The sequence below is a fragment of the Coenobita brevimanus genome, chromosome 50, assembly GCF_032717465.1.
Source record: "Coenobita brevimanus isolate Jiangsu-jjx chromosome 50, ASM3271746v2, whole genome shotgun sequence".
NCBI classification, from domain to species: domain Eukaryota; kingdom Metazoa; phylum Arthropoda; class Malacostraca; order Decapoda; family Coenobitidae; genus Coenobita; species Coenobita brevimanus.
Window position 1 is genome coordinate 46,064,175 of NC_137003.1, and position 17,516 is coordinate 46,081,690.

At 40.1% G+C, this 17,516-nt stretch overlaps 1 protein-coding gene across 1 annotated transcript in view; it reads left to right on the plus strand.

Moving 5' to 3' along the window:
- The window catches only part of pyd3 (beta-ureidopropionase pyd3), a 32,404-nt gene extending 22,916 nt beyond the window's left edge, over positions 1 to 9,488 (plus strand). Inside the window, exons 7-10 of the mRNA XM_080272179.1 lie at positions 786 to 910; positions 2,507 to 2,699; positions 4,865 to 4,951; positions 9,065 to 9,488. Of these exons, the coding sequence (XP_080128305.1) occupies positions 786 to 910; positions 2,507 to 2,699; positions 4,865 to 4,951; positions 9,065 to 9,154 (495 nt within the window). The 3' untranslated portion in view covers positions 9,155 to 9,488. The remainder of the gene's footprint in view (positions 1 to 785; positions 911 to 2,506; positions 2,700 to 4,864; positions 4,952 to 9,064) is intronic.
- The last annotated feature ends 8,028 nt before the right edge of the window (positions 9,489 to 17,516 follow it).

A 17,516-nucleotide genomic window follows, 5' to 3' on the forward strand; every position in this document is an offset into this window, starting at 1 on the left:
CTACCCTCACTCATATACCTCTCCAGGAAATATTCAAGAGTTGTACACCCTACAGTATAATGACTGATGTGGCACTCTCACTACACACACATGTAGGCATACGAACACTGTAGCTCTTACATTACTGGTACAGGAAGACTGAAAGTATATCTCTACCTTCTCATATTTGTCAGGAAGGTTGAAAAGCTTGGGGATGGGTACTAGATATAAATGACTGGGTACTTGCTCATCCTGTTTTAGGGTTCCAAATCAACCCAGCCCCGATGATGGAAATTATTTTGTGCTGCTGATCCAATAGCTGATAAGACTACAGTACTATTAAAGTGGGAAAAAAATGTATTGTGATGAGTGTTTCTTGAAAATTTTCATCACTAGCAGAAGTACAGTATCATATCATTCACTTTATATTCTGATAAAGTACATTACAGTATTTACTGTTTGGTAATTTGTCATCATCAGCATTATCTGTATCGTTATTCCCTGCATAAATGATAGGGTGTGGTAAGATCCAAATACCAAGAATGTGAAAGCATAAAAAATGGGAGTATTATCAACAGCATGCCCAATCAGATGGGCCACATAGTTATCTGGTGACAAGTAGCACTGTCACCAATTCCCTTATTACTACCATGGGGGTTCTGAAGGACATGATGTATGAGAAGGTCAGAAGCTTGGTTACCATAGTTCAGATTATTTAAGCCTTAAAAGGAAAACCTAAGTCCCTCACAACATTAACAGTTATACTGCCTTGCTTATTAGTATTACTAATAATCTGTTCCTTCCAGACAATGTATGGTCGTATAGCTATCAACATTTGCTATGGTCGCCATCATCCCCAGAACTGGATGATGTATGGAATAAATGGAGCAGAAATTGTTTTCAATCCATCTGCAACTGTTGGAGGATTAAGGTAAATTATATATACTTTTGATAACATTAAGAGAACAAACACAGAGAATAGTAGCTATGCATACAAATGTACTGTGGGACCATAAAAATTGTGAAACTCCAAATTCTCAAATTCACAATAAGGATAGTTTGGAGAGCTTTAAGAGGGAAAGGTAGCAGAAGTGATTTGTGTAACACCAAAAATGCTAAGGTATATGAACAATGAATTGGTTAATATCAAGCGCATCATTCCCTTGATTTGTCAAGTGGTGTGGAAGATGGGAAGTATTAGTATTGTACCACTGAATAACAAGACGGTATCAAAAAAGAAAATACCAGGTAGGAATTACTAACATCTAAATATTTATAACCAACAACTTCAGAAAATGGAGGATTAAGAACAAGATGTCTTGTGACTGTGCTTAAGTACTTGGGCGGTGTGATGAGTAAGGATAGAAGTTTAGAGGGTGAAGTGCTTGAAAGGGTACAACAGGGAAGAAAGGTTGCTGGTTCTTTGAAAGCAGTGATAAGGAACAAGGAAGTGAGCATGGGAGTGAAAAAGTCACTGCATGACAGTATTGTGATACCAACTCTAACATATGGAAGTGAAGTTTGGTCCTTGTTCAAAGGACTTAAGAGTGAGAGCAGTGGAAATAAGTTATCTAAGAGGAGCATATGGAGTTATTTTGATAGACAGACTGACAAATGAGGAAGTGAAGGAGTGCTGTGGTGTGGATGTGGATGCAACAGAAAGCATTAAGAGAAATACATTAAGGCCATGTGGAGAGAATGGAGAGCGAGAGACTGACGAGGAGAGTGTATGCGAATGAGGTGGAGGGGGGGAGAGGGAGGGAAGGCTGAGGATGAGATGCAGGGATGGAGTGGAGAGGTATATGAGAGGTGTGAGCTGGAAGCAGGGCAGTGAAATGGTGTTACACAGGGCGACATGGAGGCGATTTGTTTGTGGCCACCCCTTAAGAGATTGGGGCATCTGGCAATAGATACATGGACAGATGTCTTGTAGGTAAAGTATTTCTCCTTAGATTGCTAGAGGTGAAGTACTGTATATGGTACAAATGAAGAAAAACTTACTTCCCCCCTTAGATTTGGAAAAAGCATTTGCAAAGAATGGTTGGGATGCCTTGTGGTATGTGTTAATACCCTTCATGGTAGGATGATCTTTCCTTATCAGAACATTACTGTCTGACATTAGACAGAAAGTTAGAAAGGGAAGAATGTTTGCATAAGCAAAATAGATATGTTGCAACAGAGCAGCCAGGAGAATCTTCTGTTGTGGTCACTCTTAGTAGGGAAGTTCCCAGAAGAAAGCAAGAGAGATTGAGACTGTTTTAGCAAAGACTATTAGATGATTGCTTAGAAAGATATATTAAATACTGTATGGTGGTAAAAGAATTTGGTAATGTGTATGAAAGATGAAACACAGTAACCTGTAAGATTTAAGTGTAGGCAAAGGCAGAATGGTCGGGTGTTTGAATATGCTTGGAAACTAACTGTGGTGAGATGTACTGAAAAGAACATTATTACTGGTAATGTCTTTCGATAGATGGTATATATAGCTGTATGTCTGTAATTAAATGTTTAATTGTTATACTTCCAGTGAACCTATGTGGGGCATTGAGGCAAGGAATGCAGCCATTGCCAACAGTTACTTCACTTGCGCCATCAATCGCGTTGGTACTGAAACATTCCCCAATGAGTTTACCTCCGCTGATGGTAAACCTGCACACAAAGACTTTGGACACTTTTATGGATCATCCTACATTGCTGCCCCAGATGGATCTCGTACTCCAGTAAGCTGCACAACTATTTGTTCAAAATAATTATTTTCTTAAAATATAACAAGTTCCTGTATAATTGATCTGAAATTTTGAGAAGGAGAACATACTGTATGCAGAAATATTTTTACATGAATTTAACTGAACAGTAACTTGAATTTGCACAACAAATTTGAGGCATCATTTGAAAAGAAAGAGTAATTTGCTGTTCTTATTTGTTTTTTAAGTGCTTTAATATTATGAATGTAATACAGTATATAGTGGTAGGTGAGGGCACTCACCATCCACTCACTCGATGTAATGCTGCTCTCGGGTAACTGCCGTTTCCTCTCTTCCTGCCTTCTTTTCTTCTGCCCTCTTATGTCTTTCTTTCCTTTATTCTTTCCTCTTCCTTATGCCCACAGCTGACTCTATACTCCCTCGTCTTTTTTTTTTTTCCTTCATTCTATCCTCTTCCTTTTTGCCAGTGGGGGACTCTACACTGAGTGACAAGCTAATTGTTTTCTGTACACCAGGAAACCATTTACTATGCTGGATGGTAACCATATAACCAAATAATGGCACCTGGTGGTTTAGTGGGTAATTAAGGTTCTCCAATCGGATTCAGCCTGTGCAGGTTTATATCCAAGGGATGGTTGGGGTTTATTGCTCACGTAATGCAAATCAGGGATGAATGAGGCTGGTCATTCTCATCTTAAATGTCAGGATCAACTTGCCTAGCCCCCAGGCTCCTATGCTCCTCATGAGGCAACACAGGATTAGATGATGATGATGATGAATACAGTATAAACCTGGGGATAAGGGTAGTAGAAAAAATACTACCTGGACTCGTGCATTCCTTATGTTTTTAGAAGGACTACTAACAAGTAGAATGGGAAAGCTGAAAACCTTCTTAATGTTCACTGAGATATAGATGCCAGCACTTGGGAGGAGTGGTTATGACGGAGGTAGACTGAATAGGGGAGGAAAGGGAAGGAGACTGTGTTGAGACTTCTTTTTACTCTGATCCATGTCCCTCCAAACAATCAGGGAGCCTTTTTTGTGGGTCTTTGAGCTGTGTGTGAATTTGGAAAATCTGGGTAGCATGATGACAAACATAAATTACAGTACCATACTATACTGCATTCCTTTTTGTTTACAAAAATGGGAGATGAAAGCAGGAATGTTGAATGTATGAACTTGTACCATAATTACATTATGTAAAGATGAATAATATTTTCCTAATTCAGTGTTTGGAAAGTACCTGTACTGTTGTTTCCAGATGATACTGTGTTATTAAGTGAAGACAAAGGGGAGCTGCAAAGCTTGTTGGATGAGTCCGGGGGAGTGTGTAAGAAACGGAATCTAAAGGTGAATGTAGGGTAGAGTAAAGTTATGGTCTTCGAGAGAAGTGAAGTCAATGAATGTACAGTGAGGCTGGATGAGGAGGAAATGGAAAATGTGAGTTCGTTTAAGTACTTGGGTAGTGTGATGAGTAAGAATGGAAGTTAAGGGAGTGCAGTGCTTGAAAGGGTGCATCAGGGAAGAAAGGTTGCTGGTCCCTTGAAAGCAGTGATAAGAAACAGGGAAGTGAGCATGGAAGTGAAAAAGCTACTACATGACAGTATTGTGATACCAACGCTAACGTATGGAAGTGAAGCTTGGACCTTGTTCGAGGGACAGAAGACAAGACAGCAGCGGAAATGAGTTACCTGAGGGGAACCTAAGGTGTCACATGGAAAGACAGACTGACAAATAAGGAAGTGAAGAAGCTCTGTGGTGTGGATGTGATAGGAAGCATTAGGAAAAACTCACTGAGGTGGTTTGGACATGTGGAGCGGATGGAGAGCAAGAGACTGACGAGGAGAGTGTATGTGAGTGAGGTGCAGGGGGGGAGAGGGAGGGGGAGGCCAAGGATGAGATGGAGGGATCGAGTGGAGAGGTATATGAGAGAGGGGGTGTGAGCTGGGAGCAGGACAATGAAAATGGCGGGGGACAGGGCGACATGGAAGTGATTTGTTTGTGGCCACCCCTTATGGGATTAAGGCATCTGGCAATAGACAGACAGATAGATTTTTAACAAAATATGTTGTGTATAACCAAAAATACAAGACTGGAAAAGATTTTACCAAACCTCTATGTCCAGTTCAGCAAAACTAGATCCTAAAGCTACAAAAATTAAATGTGCAATGCAATTACAGGGTTTGTCAAGAGACCAGGATGGGCTTTTGGTGACTGAGGTGGACTTGAACCTTTGTCGGCAAGTGAAAGACCGATGGGGCTTCAGGGTGAGTACTGTTTTATGACCATGATAATTAATAATCAGGCTCCAAGAAAAGCATGTCAGGGCAGTAAGTGTTATATAGTTTACAGGCTCCCATCCCTTGTGGAACCCTCATCCCAACACTGGATTCACTCTCGTTCCTAAGGCCCCATCATACAAAATGTCCTGATGTTCAAAATACTTTTGTCTCATGATGTTCTGATGTTCAAAAATACCTCTGTCTCCTAAGTGACACCTGTGCTTTAGAATTCCCTCTGCAACAATTCATATCCCAAAAGACATCAGCGAGCCTTCTCTGAATCGTGAATCAGGGAAAGATTACTGTACTGTATAATGATGATGGATGATTTAGCGTTTTAAACACGTGGGGGCGCTCACCATCCACTCACTCAATGTAGTGCTGCTCTCGGGTGTCTGCCCTGATCTCTCCTCCATGCTTCTTTCCTTCCATCTTCTTCTGTCTTTCTTTCCTTCATTCTTTCCTCGTCCTTATGCCTACGGGTGACTTTACACTTCCTCTTCTGTCTTTCATTCCTTCATTCTTTCCTCTTCCTTCTGCCTATGGGTGACTCTACACTGAGTGACAAGCCAAATGGTTTCCTGTACACCAGGAAACCATTTAGTACAGTGGGTGGTAACCATATAACCAAATTTTGGCACCTGGTGGTTTAGTGGGTAAGTAAGGCGCTCCAATCGGATTGAGCCGGTGAAGGTTTATATCCAAGGGGTGGTTGGGGTTTATTGCTCACGTAATGCCACTTAGGGATGAGTGAGGTTGGTGACTTTCATCTTAAATGTCAGGACCAACTGCCTAGCCCCGGGCTCCTACGCTCCTCATGGGGCAATGTAGGATTGGATGATGGATGGATGGATGGAACAACACAGATTTAAGAAGCAGTTATTGAAATGAGTCAGATATTGACACAACTGACCATCTGTATATCAACAAAAATACACATTATTTTTTCTTTATAAAGAAAAAACATACAGGTGTTTATGTTTGTGAGGTGCAGCCAGGGTTTTAAGAGCTGAAATGATATGTGAATGACTGAGTGGTGCATTTTGCTGGAAATGCTGTTGATGGTTTTTCCACCTTTTTGCTTCCTTTTTTTTTGTTGCTGAATCCTCCTTCACACCACTTGTGTGTGTGTGTGTGTGTGTAAGGTAGGAATAAAGGTTTGGGATGACAGTGGTGATTATATAAACAATGTTTTAGAATAAGAATTTTCACTGTATGCCATCCTTCATGACTAACAGTAATAGAAATGCGTTATCATTATTATTATTATTTCACTCTGATCTTAAATGTTAGGATGAACTTCCCTAGCCCCAGGCTTCTACACTCCTCATGGGGCAACGTAGGGTTGGATGATGGATGGATCGATTATCATCATCATCATCATCATCATCATCTGGACCTCCTTTCCCACCCTAGGGTTGGGTGAGGAGTAGCAATATCCAGACAGCCCAAATTTGCTCAATCCAATGGTCCACGCTTCCATTCATTCATCAGTCATGCCTCCGGAATCCTGGCTCTAACAGATAACATACGCCAAAAACATTCACCACGATCAGTAACTTCACATAAACGTATCCGATTGAGTCAATCCAGACATTGCCACGTTAAAAAGGGGTGCCAAATCCAAGATCATGCACTTCTTCTTAGAACATTCATCCAGCTAGCTCGATTTCTTGTCAGTTCCCTAGCCTCACCGACTTCCAAACCTCTCTTCCTCACACACTCATCCACCTTATATCTCCACCTTCTCCTTGGGCTACCTTGCCTCCTCCCTCCTTCAATTTCACTCAGATATACCTTTTTCACCACTCTGTTGTTATCCATTCTCTCCACATGACCATACCATCTCAGTACACTCTCTTCGATTCTGGTGTCCATCGACTTCCTCACTTCACATCTTTCACGAATTACATTATTTTGCATCCTGTCCACCCTCTGTACTCCACATACATTCCTCAGCAGTCCCATCTCCACAGCTCGTACTCTTGACTTTTCATTTTCATGCCACACCATAGTCTCACATCCATATGTTAAAGTTGGCACTAACACACCTTCATGTAAGCCTCATACAGTTGCAACACTCAAGCCTCGGTTTCTTATCAAGGCCTTCATTGCACCAGCTACTTTTCTTCCTTGCGTCACTCAACTTTCAACTTCTTTTGCACATTTTCTTCTCTTTTCTATCACTGTACCCAGGTATTTGAACTCTCTCACCAATTCCAGTCTCTCTCCATTCACTGTAACATTGCACTGGGAGTCACCTTCTCTCTCAAGAACCATCACTCTACTCTTTTCTGCATTTACTCTAAAGGCACAGTGCTCACAGACATCAGAAAAATTCTGCACTAGCCTACCAAGTTCTTGTCCTGTACTTGCAAGCAGTACTGCATCATCAGCATACAACAAATTTGAGATATTCCATCCATCACCATTCATTACCAACGCCATCCTTCTCTCCATTACTCGTGTTTTTACTTCTCTCATCACCCCATCCATATATATATATTGTAGAGTCAATCATAATCAGAAGGAAGAGAAAAGAGTGAGCAAAAGAAAGACAGAAGAGGGAGTGTAAAGTCACCTGTAGGCAGAAGGACGAGGAAAGAATGAAAGAAAGAACGACAGAGGAGTAAGGAAGGAAGAGGAGCAAGGAAGGAAGAGAGGAAAGATCAGACACCCAAAGCAGCACTACATCGAGTGAGTGGATGGTGAGCATCCCCACCTACCACTGTAATAATAATTATAATAGTAATACTGTAATAATAATAATAATAATTAATAATAGTAATTAATAATAATAATAATCCAACAGATGGATTATTATTATTATTACTACCATTATTATTATTATTATTATTATTATTATATTATTAAATTTTTAAATTTTTATTATAGTGGTAGGTGGGGGTGCTCACCATCCACTCACTCGATGTAGTGCTGCTTTGGGTGTCCGTCCTTTCCTCTCTTCTTTCCTTTCTCCTCTTCCTTCCTTCCTCCTCTGTTGTTCTTTCCTTCATTATTTTTCCTTGTCCTTCTGCCTACAGGTGCCTTTACACTCCCTCTTCTGTCTTTCTTTACTCTTTTCTCTTCCTTCTTCCTGTGGCTGACTCTACACTGAGTGACAAGCCAAAATGGTTTCCTATACACCTGGAAACCATTAACAATGCTAGGTGATAACCATATAACCAAACTGCAGTCTGTTCTCCCCTAACTCGGGTATTTGCTTCCGCACCGACCTCGCATTACGCAAATATCATGTTACTGGGACTCATGAAAACCCCTATTTCCTTCTGCACCCCTGCTCAGACTCCACGTTTTCCCTCCTTGTGGTGCAAAATTTTTTTATACCCCCCAATTTAAACCTCGCAGAAGCATTAATATGGTTATAAAAAATACATTAGGTCAACAGGACTTTTTATTTATTGTACTGTACCTTTTTTGAGGAGAAGAGCAGACATACATCACCGGAGATGAGGTATCGCAACATGAGGCAAGCTGAGGAGGATGGTGTGGGTAGGACAGGCCAAGTGGGGAATGCGGGAGGTGGGAGAGAGGTAGGGGGGTCCTGATTGGTTGGGTGGCTGGGAGAGCGAGAAAGGCGAAACGTGATTGGCAGGAGATGACGTCAAGTATTGTGAGGCTGCGTGGTGCACAATGCTTCACAGCCCGCGTTAGAGCAATATTGTGTTACAGCAAACCACATTAGGGGAGGACAGACTGTATAGCACCTGGTGGCTAGTGGGTAATTAAGGTGCCCCAGTCAGATTAAGCCTATGCAGGCTATTATGCAAGGGTTGGTTAGAGTTTATTGCTCACATAATGCCACTCAGGGATGAGTGAGGCTGGTCACTCTCATCTTAAATGTCAGGACCAACTTGCCTAGCCCCGGGCTCCTACACTCCTCACAGGGCGGCATAGGGTTGCATGATGGATGGATTATTATTATTATTATTACTGGATGTTGCTACTCCTCACCCTGCCCTAGGGTGGGAAAGGTCTTGATGATGATGATCATGATGATGAAGATTACTATATTTAATTCATATTTAGTCATTTATTTTAACTTTTGGTAACTGAATAAATGTACCTGTATTGCAGATGACCCAGCGCCTGGACCTGTATGCAAGTTCCCTCTCAACTGCCATCCAGCCTGATTACATCCCTCCTGTTATTAAGGACTTCTGTTAAGCATGTTACCCATTACTGTTTACACTGTTTTCTCCCCTAACAACCTAGCAAGTTATTTCATCTGCAGTTTGGAGTAGGAAGAAAACACTGACTACATCCCTCCTATTGTGAAGAACTTCTGCTAGACAAGTCCGATATTTTTTAAACTGTTATTTACTGTTGCAAATTATCTCGCTTGTTGTTTTCAGTGTAAAAAAATGAGGGTAATATTTTTAGTGATTCCATACTTTCCAGTAGTGCAGTGTTCATTGACCATCCTGCCAACCATGCTGGATCCCCTACCGAATGCCCACTGACTGACTGAACTGACTTGGTGGGTACACTGCATCAAAGTCTTTTTACTCCTTCCACACAATGTGCTTACTGTGTTCACACTCATCCTCTGAATCTGGACTTCTGATCAGGACATTCAAGGCACATTGGAGACTACTTGCTGGATCACTGTTGTGAAAATCATTACTGCCAACATATGTAACTCAAGTACCTAACGGTGATTACCTAACTGACACCCACTTTTACAGTAGTGCCCACCACATTGTATATAATTCAAACTAAGTCCTCTATAAGGATCCTCAATTGCTGAAAATGCTAGTGGATGCTTCATACACCTGTCATTTCAAATTTATCAAACTTTCTTAAAATCTATTATTGTCAGACAGAGATGTTCAGATGTAGCTCCGATACTTAACAGTGATTACCTAACTGACACCCATTTTTACATTAGTGTTCACCACATTGTATATAATTCAAACTAAGTCATCTATAAAGATCCCCTGTGGTTGAAAATGCTAGTCGATGCTTCATACACCTGAGTCATTGCAAATTTGTCTACTTAAACATTCTGGAATCTCAGACAGAGATGTTCAGAATCATTATGGTGTGATAACTGTAATGATTAAATACATGAAGGTCCACAGCTCAGAAAAAGAAGAAAAAAAAAGTATAGATACAACATTCTGGTCTTGTAGTCTTCAAAAGCTGTAAAAATATTTAAACCTGTTGTACTGCAGTGTATTCTTTCATCTCCTTACTGTAATTAATTGTATTTTTATATCTCTGTATGGTTCATGACTACATTGTTGAAATCTAATAATTTATTACCAAGTTACTGTAATGAATTGTTACAATGTATTTTATACAGTAGTTACAAATCTTAATACAGTGTGTGAAAGTTTATGACAGATGGTTAGAGCTTCACCTTACCTTTACCTGTCAGTTATTATCATTTCACTGATACTGTTGATGCTACTCAGGTGATCAGGGAATTTGTTTGCATATTTTAGTCATATCTTTTTGCTCAAAGAACAAACAATGTTCATAACTTATATACAACATCAGATTATTTAATGTGTTCAATATACCATTTATTCTACAGCAAACAGTACAGGGTATTTTTAAATATGTTTGTAGTTATTTCTGTATTTCAAGTTTGTGGTTTGCTATACATTCATGAGAAGCCTGTCTCAGATATTTTTATTATCCAGTTAATGAAAAATGTAATATACAGTATATTTTATATATTTAATAATAAATAAAATGACCTGTTATTAAATTTAGTCCCTGTGTATGTGACAGCAACTGCAGATACAAAAGTTATTACTTAGGGGAAGTTAGGTAACATAAAAGCCCCCACATTTTCCCCTTTCCATACCATTTCCATACCTTTAATACCATTACCAACACTGTATGACACAGTAATAAACAGTTATGATAAATATCAATAAGTTGAATCCTTAGAAGACTTCAGAATATGTACTGTAGTGTATACAAGGAGAATGCTGTTTTACTTGCAGGTGAGAGACAAGCTCTTGCCTATCCTTTTTAACTAAACAATGCAGTACTACATTCACTCACAGAAGCCTATGGCAATTTTACTTCTGACACAAGTATTCATCATCATCATCATCATCATCTCTGATGCTTTGCTCCTTCCTGATAGCACCCCAACAGAGAATGCCCATAACACAACTGCCTCCAGGCATACCTCTCACACACTCCTGAACTCCTCCTCTTTGTCCCTCACCTATATATTGTACTGCTCTACTCTCTTCTTCCATACTCTCTAAGTCTACCTTTTTTAACACTGCCTTCAGTCTTACTTCCAAAAATTTTCATTGGCTAACTATGTGCATTCTTTGTACCACACTGCATATGCCCCACAGAATTTTCGTGTATTGCTGTACTTCTCAAAACTGGCACTGATGAGAAGCCTACATGTTGTGGTGCTGTACACCCTGGGTAGAGTGAAGAAGTTGCAACACCCATCCAGGAGCCAAATCTCATACTGTATTTCCCTGTACCTTTCTGTCAAAAGAACCTTGGTCCAGCCTTGGTGAGGTGCTATCTACCATAAAGGGGTCCCAGATCCCTACATGGTGTATGTACTGTGCCCAGAAAGGGGTCCCAGATCCCTCCATGGTGTATGTACTGTACCCAGAGGATGGAATCACAGAAGCAGTTGTTTACCTGTGGCTGAAGGGTCTGCTCAGCCAGACAGACCAGAGTTTAGTAACAAGTTCAACAACTTCCCCTAATTTTACACCAGTCATTCAATACTCTATGGTCCCACCAGAAGCATAAATCCAGGGGCTAGGTTTGCAGGCTCCTGACCTTTGGTTCTTTTTGTATGGAGGAAAAAAAAAAAAAAAAAAAAAAGCCCAGGCATTTAAGGCTACAGTAATCAGTCACTTTCCCTGGAGTGCTATTATGTAACCAGCATACCCAAACTTCAGTAATCCACCAAATGCAACTGCATTTGCTCTCTCACTCTTCTCTCTCAAATTTATATGTGTGTCAACAAAATGATGAAACCATTTCTTGCTAGTACAGTATAATGATGCAGGACAAACTCACAGCTTACTTATTAGGCACTTCAACGTACCATTTTCCAGTCACAGCATACTGCGGTATTCCAGTTGTGCACATGTCATTGGCACTAATCTTTTATATACAGTACTATTAATGTCTCTTTTGGCGATTTTATGAATGATGACTCAAGATCAGATGATGAAAAAAACAAGATGTTTTAACCTCCTCTTGTTTGTCATGGGATATCAAGTAAAGGTTTCTATGGGAGCTTGCTGTATGAAGATGACCTGGTACTGATTACTGATGGCAAGGAGAGGGCTGCAAAGAAATTAAAATGTGGATGGTGGGTATGCAGTGAACGTAGGGTGGACAGAGAGACAATGGTGGAGAGTTGGTCTTAAGCTGTACTATGCCAGAAAAGGAAGATATTAACTTCATCTTGTGTGGTGTTTGTGGAGAGAAGGTATAAAAGAGATGCAGGGGTGCAAAAGGTAGACTATAAGGTGTAACTAGTGAGTTCATATGAAAGGAAGATCATATGGTGCAGCCATTACTAGAAGAGACTGTCATTTATGGTGAAGCACAAGTCCGTTGAAGAGGTTTGGTACTTACAATAATGCAGAAATTAGCTGATTGGCTAGAGTGAGAAGTGGCTGGGAGAAATTCAAAGCACTGCTATCCAACTTGACAATGAATTGACTCGAGTCATTGCCCCTATCGAAAATGAAGGAACTCTCCTACTGATTAATGCGAAACTGTATGCCTTGTGTGAGAAATATAATGCTCTATGAGAGTGAAATACACAAAGATGAGGTAATGTGTGTGCAGTTCTGAGAGTTAAAACGATGATGGCAAAAGGTATGCTAAATGTCATACTGAGAGAGAAGTTCATCAGAAGCAGAATGAAGAGACTGACATATGCATTCATGTATGAGGCCTTTGAAAATGAATGAAGCTTGGATATCATGTGATGCTGTGGTATTGCATTCTAGTAAACAGAGACGGTGTGGACAAGTGAAGAGAATGTTTGAGAGTAATGGGATGAAATGTTATCCATATATGAATAGGGAATACAGGACACTACTCCTGTGGGCAGACCAATGCAATGAGAAAAGGTCCTTAGAGAGGACCGAAGAGGTAGAGAACTGGGACACAGTGGGGGAGCTGGACAGCAGCCATTAAGTGAACAAAGCTTCGTCATGTTTAAAGGCCATACATATAGTACATGGTAACAAGGCATTACTTGTCATTCTCACAGATTTTGGTAAAGGATATAGCGTACAGTACAGTCCTCATACAGTACTCGTGACAAGCCAAATCTTGGCAGATATTTGCCTGTAAACACACACACACACACACACACACACACATATATATATATATATATATATATATATATATATATATAAAATCATCATCATCAGCCATCACAAGTCCACTGCTGAACAAAGGCCTCCCCCAATCTTTTCCACGAATTCCTTGACTAAGCCAATCTTTGCCACGTTTTCCCTGTAAAATTTCTCTACCTCATCACTCCACCTCCTGTCTGGCATTTTTCTGCTATGCTGACAATCTCTTGGTGTCCAGTAAGTCAGCCTCTTGCTCCATCGGTTATCCCTTATTCTTGCTATATGGCCTGCCCACTTCCATTTCTGTTCTTTTATAACTTCTATAATATCTTTGACTTCAGTCTGCTCTCTCACCTACGTTGATCTTTTCCTGTCTCTTAAAGATATTCCCAACACACTTTCCATTGCTCTCTGAGAACGGATTGCTGTAGTTTCCATAGATTTTGTCAGTTTCCAGGTCTCACAACCATACGTCATAGATGGAATTGTACATTCGTTATATACTTTTCGTTTCATATAACCTGGCAAGCTACTTTTTATAATGTCTCATGTTTACCGAAATCGCTATAATGTTAATTTTAGTATTTGCCCCATGTAGTTGTACTCCTCAACTTCAAGAATTTCCTCGCTTACTCTGATGACGCTCTTTGGTGTGTGTGGATTAAGCATTAGTTTTACTCCGGTTCATCTTCAGACCTAATTTCAGACTTTCTCTGTTCACGTCATTTAACATTTCTTGCAATGCCTCCGCTGTTTCTGAGATTAGGACAATATCATCTTCAAATCTTAAGTGCTTAATTAGCTTTTCTCCATCTATGTTCGCTCCTTTGTTTTCCCAGTCTAGCTTTCTGAAACTACTTTCTAGCCATGCTGCAAATAATTTTGGTGAAATTGTATCTCCCGGACGCACGCCCTTCTCAATCTTAATTTTTCCCGAATCCTTATGCAATTTGACTGCAGCAGTTCCCTCATTTTATATGTTTTCGAGCAGTTTTACAATCTTCTCATTCATTCCTTATTCTCGAAATGAATTTATAATTGCTAAGTGCTCCACTGAATCGAAAGCCTTTTCGTAATCAGTAAAACCTAAGCACAGTGGTTTATTATATTCTGTTGCTGATTCATTGTGTGTAGATGATACAGTAGTCGAATACCCGCTTCGGAATCCCGCCTGTCACGAGGTTGGTTTTCCTCCAAATGTTCGTTAGGACTTAGTGAAGAGTCTGTAAATGACTGATATTAAGCTAATGGGTCGATAGTTACTAAGATCTTTTGAGTCCTGCTTTTTGTAGAGTAAAATAACTATTGCATTACACCATGTTTTGGAATTTTTCTTGTTTTATACATGGGGTAAATAAGTAAGCAAGCCTATTTTGTACTTCTACTCCTGCATCCAACAGTAAATCTGTTACTATTCCATCTTCTCCCGGAATCTTTCCTGTTTTCATATTTTTAAGAGAAATATTTACTTCGTCTGGTGTTACCTGAAGTATTTCACTTGTGTCAACTGAAAAGTTAGCTACTGGTACTACTGTCTTCGATGCATACAGTTCTTTGTAAAATTCTTCAACTCTCTTCACCATCTTATCTCTGCATTTAATGATTTCACCGTTTTTTCCTTTCAGTGACGTCATTTGTTGCTTTCGTAGTACCATTTTACTTCGGACCTGTTTCAGACTTTCCATTTTTGATGGTTTCTTTGATCTGATCTATGTTTCTCTTTCTTTTTCTTCTCTTTCTCTCTTGTTGATAAGCTTATTTCATTCCGCTCGTTCTATTTCATCTTTCTTTGTTTCTACTTTAATTTCCTTTCGTGTTTTCATAAGATCGAATGTTTTTCTAAACAGTTCTTGCCTTTGGTTGAATTAGGTTTTCCTACTACCTCCGCTGATTCTCTTAGTACTTTTGTTAGCCTGTCATTCAGCTCATCAATGTCACATTCAGCATTCCTTTTTTTTTTTTTTTTTTTTTTTGGTCCAACCCTGGGCATAGGCTTCACAGCATGCTCTCAAGGCCCAGTAGTCCTCCTACATACCACACACCTCTACATGTCACTACTTCGGCGCTAACACCCACCGTCCATATTGAATACATGCTAGGCTGTCTCATACAGGACTGGTGTAATGGTATTAGCGGGGGTATTTTTACGACATGTCGGTGGGTCTTATGGTAGATCAGTAAAGTCTGATTTCGTGAAATTCAAATCCTTAAACTGTTCCCTGTCCCAGCGTGGATTTGAACCTGGGTCCGGTAGGACTGCAGGCGTGCTCTACCGGTTGAGCCACCGCCTCCACTTAGAGCCTGAAATCTGTTCTTTACGATATTTCCAACTGAAGACTGCTTTGTTTTCGTTTATTTTAATTAGGCATATCTTTTTATCTTTCATCATCTCCTTTCTTTCACTTCTGAAATTGAATCTGGCTGTGGAACCCATCATTCTATGATCACTTCCTATATTTACTTTGTTGATAACTTTGACATTTGTGATGGTGTTATTCTTATCTGCTATAATGAATTCAATTTCATTCTTTGTTTCTCCATCTGGGCTTCTCCAGGTCCACTTTCTCCCTGTTCTTTGGTGAAAGAATGTGATCATTATTCTCATGTTAAACATTTCAGCAAAATTTACCAACATGTCTCCTCTTTCATTTCTTTCTCCCACTCCAGATTTTCCCATACTTGCTTCTCCATTTTTCGACTTCCCAACTTTCGCATTGAAGTCTCCCATGAGTATACAGTAGTATATGTGGTCTTTTCTTCTTCCATAATCTGGGCGATGTCAGAGAATGTTTCTGTTTCTTCATCTGAGCTTTGAGAAGTTGGTGCATATACTTGTATTACTTTCAGGGTATATTTTTTGCAGTCTATTTACCACCAACGCTGCTCTGTCAGATACACTGCTGAACTTAACAATGTTGTCTGCAAGATTTCTGTTAACTGGAAACCCTACACCACTAACTCTTTCACTTTGCCTTCCTCTGTTGTCAAATAGGTGTTTGGTGTCTTCGAGCTGAATTACTTTTTTCCTCTTCTCTGTGGATCTCACTCAAACCTACAGTATCCCAACTAATATTTTCCAGTTCAGTTATTAAGCTATCAAGTCTGTATTCTTCTGCGAAGCTTTTAACATTGTATGCATAGATCTTCATGGATTTCAGTTTGTATAATATCCCAGAATCAAACTTGCCAGTACAGTGCCTACTCACTTTCGGTGGCACACTGCCCGTAAGCACAGGAGGCAGTGCGGCTGGACCTTTAGTAGACGATGATCCAACAGGAAAGCCCGTCAAATAATTTGCAATAGAACTCATGTCTGGTTGGCTGGATTGTGGCAACTAATCTCACCTCCCTGTCACATAGTTTCTGGTGAGATGTAATTTTTGTGCCACCTTATCGTTATATCCGGTGGAGCCCTATATATCTACAGGGGGTCCCATGGTCCGCGCCGTCTAAGACAGTACCTCGTGTATCTACAAGGCCTTCCCCTATCCGCCACCCGGGGACGCGCCAGGTAGCAGTGGGATCCTGCTCCTGGATATATATATATATATATATATATATATATATATATATATATATATATATGCAGTTGTTCTCAGTCTTCTCATTGTTTACATTTTTTGTATGAAAATACAATTTCTCTGCTTCCTGGAAGCATTCCAAGAATCACTTTTCTTATGCTTAGAAGAAATAATGAGGGATAATCCATGGAAAAAGCAATGGATGTTTTGGCTGAATCTGAGCACATCTGGTAGTCAAGCTCACAAGGCTTGGATTATTTAATATTGCAACCACAAAGGTCCGTGGTATGTTGCCCTCTTATTGCACCGCTGCCAGATCAGAATACGTGAAAATCTGCAAGATCTTTTTTTTTTTTTTTTCCCCACAGAAGTTTAACAGGAAAAAATGGTGAACAGCATAACTGCAGTCCCTTGTATTAGTGGCAAATAGGGCGATGATGATGATGATGATGATGAAGATAATTCTCTAGTCTCACAACACTATTCACGCACGCACGCACGCACGCACGCACGCACACACACACACACACACACACACACACACACACACACACACACACACACACACACACACACACACACACGCTGTCTCCGAAATGGAGAATATTTTTCGTTTTTCGAAACTGAAAGCTACAACATATTTCTCTGAGCATTCCATTTCCTTCACTCTGTGTTTCTTTCTAT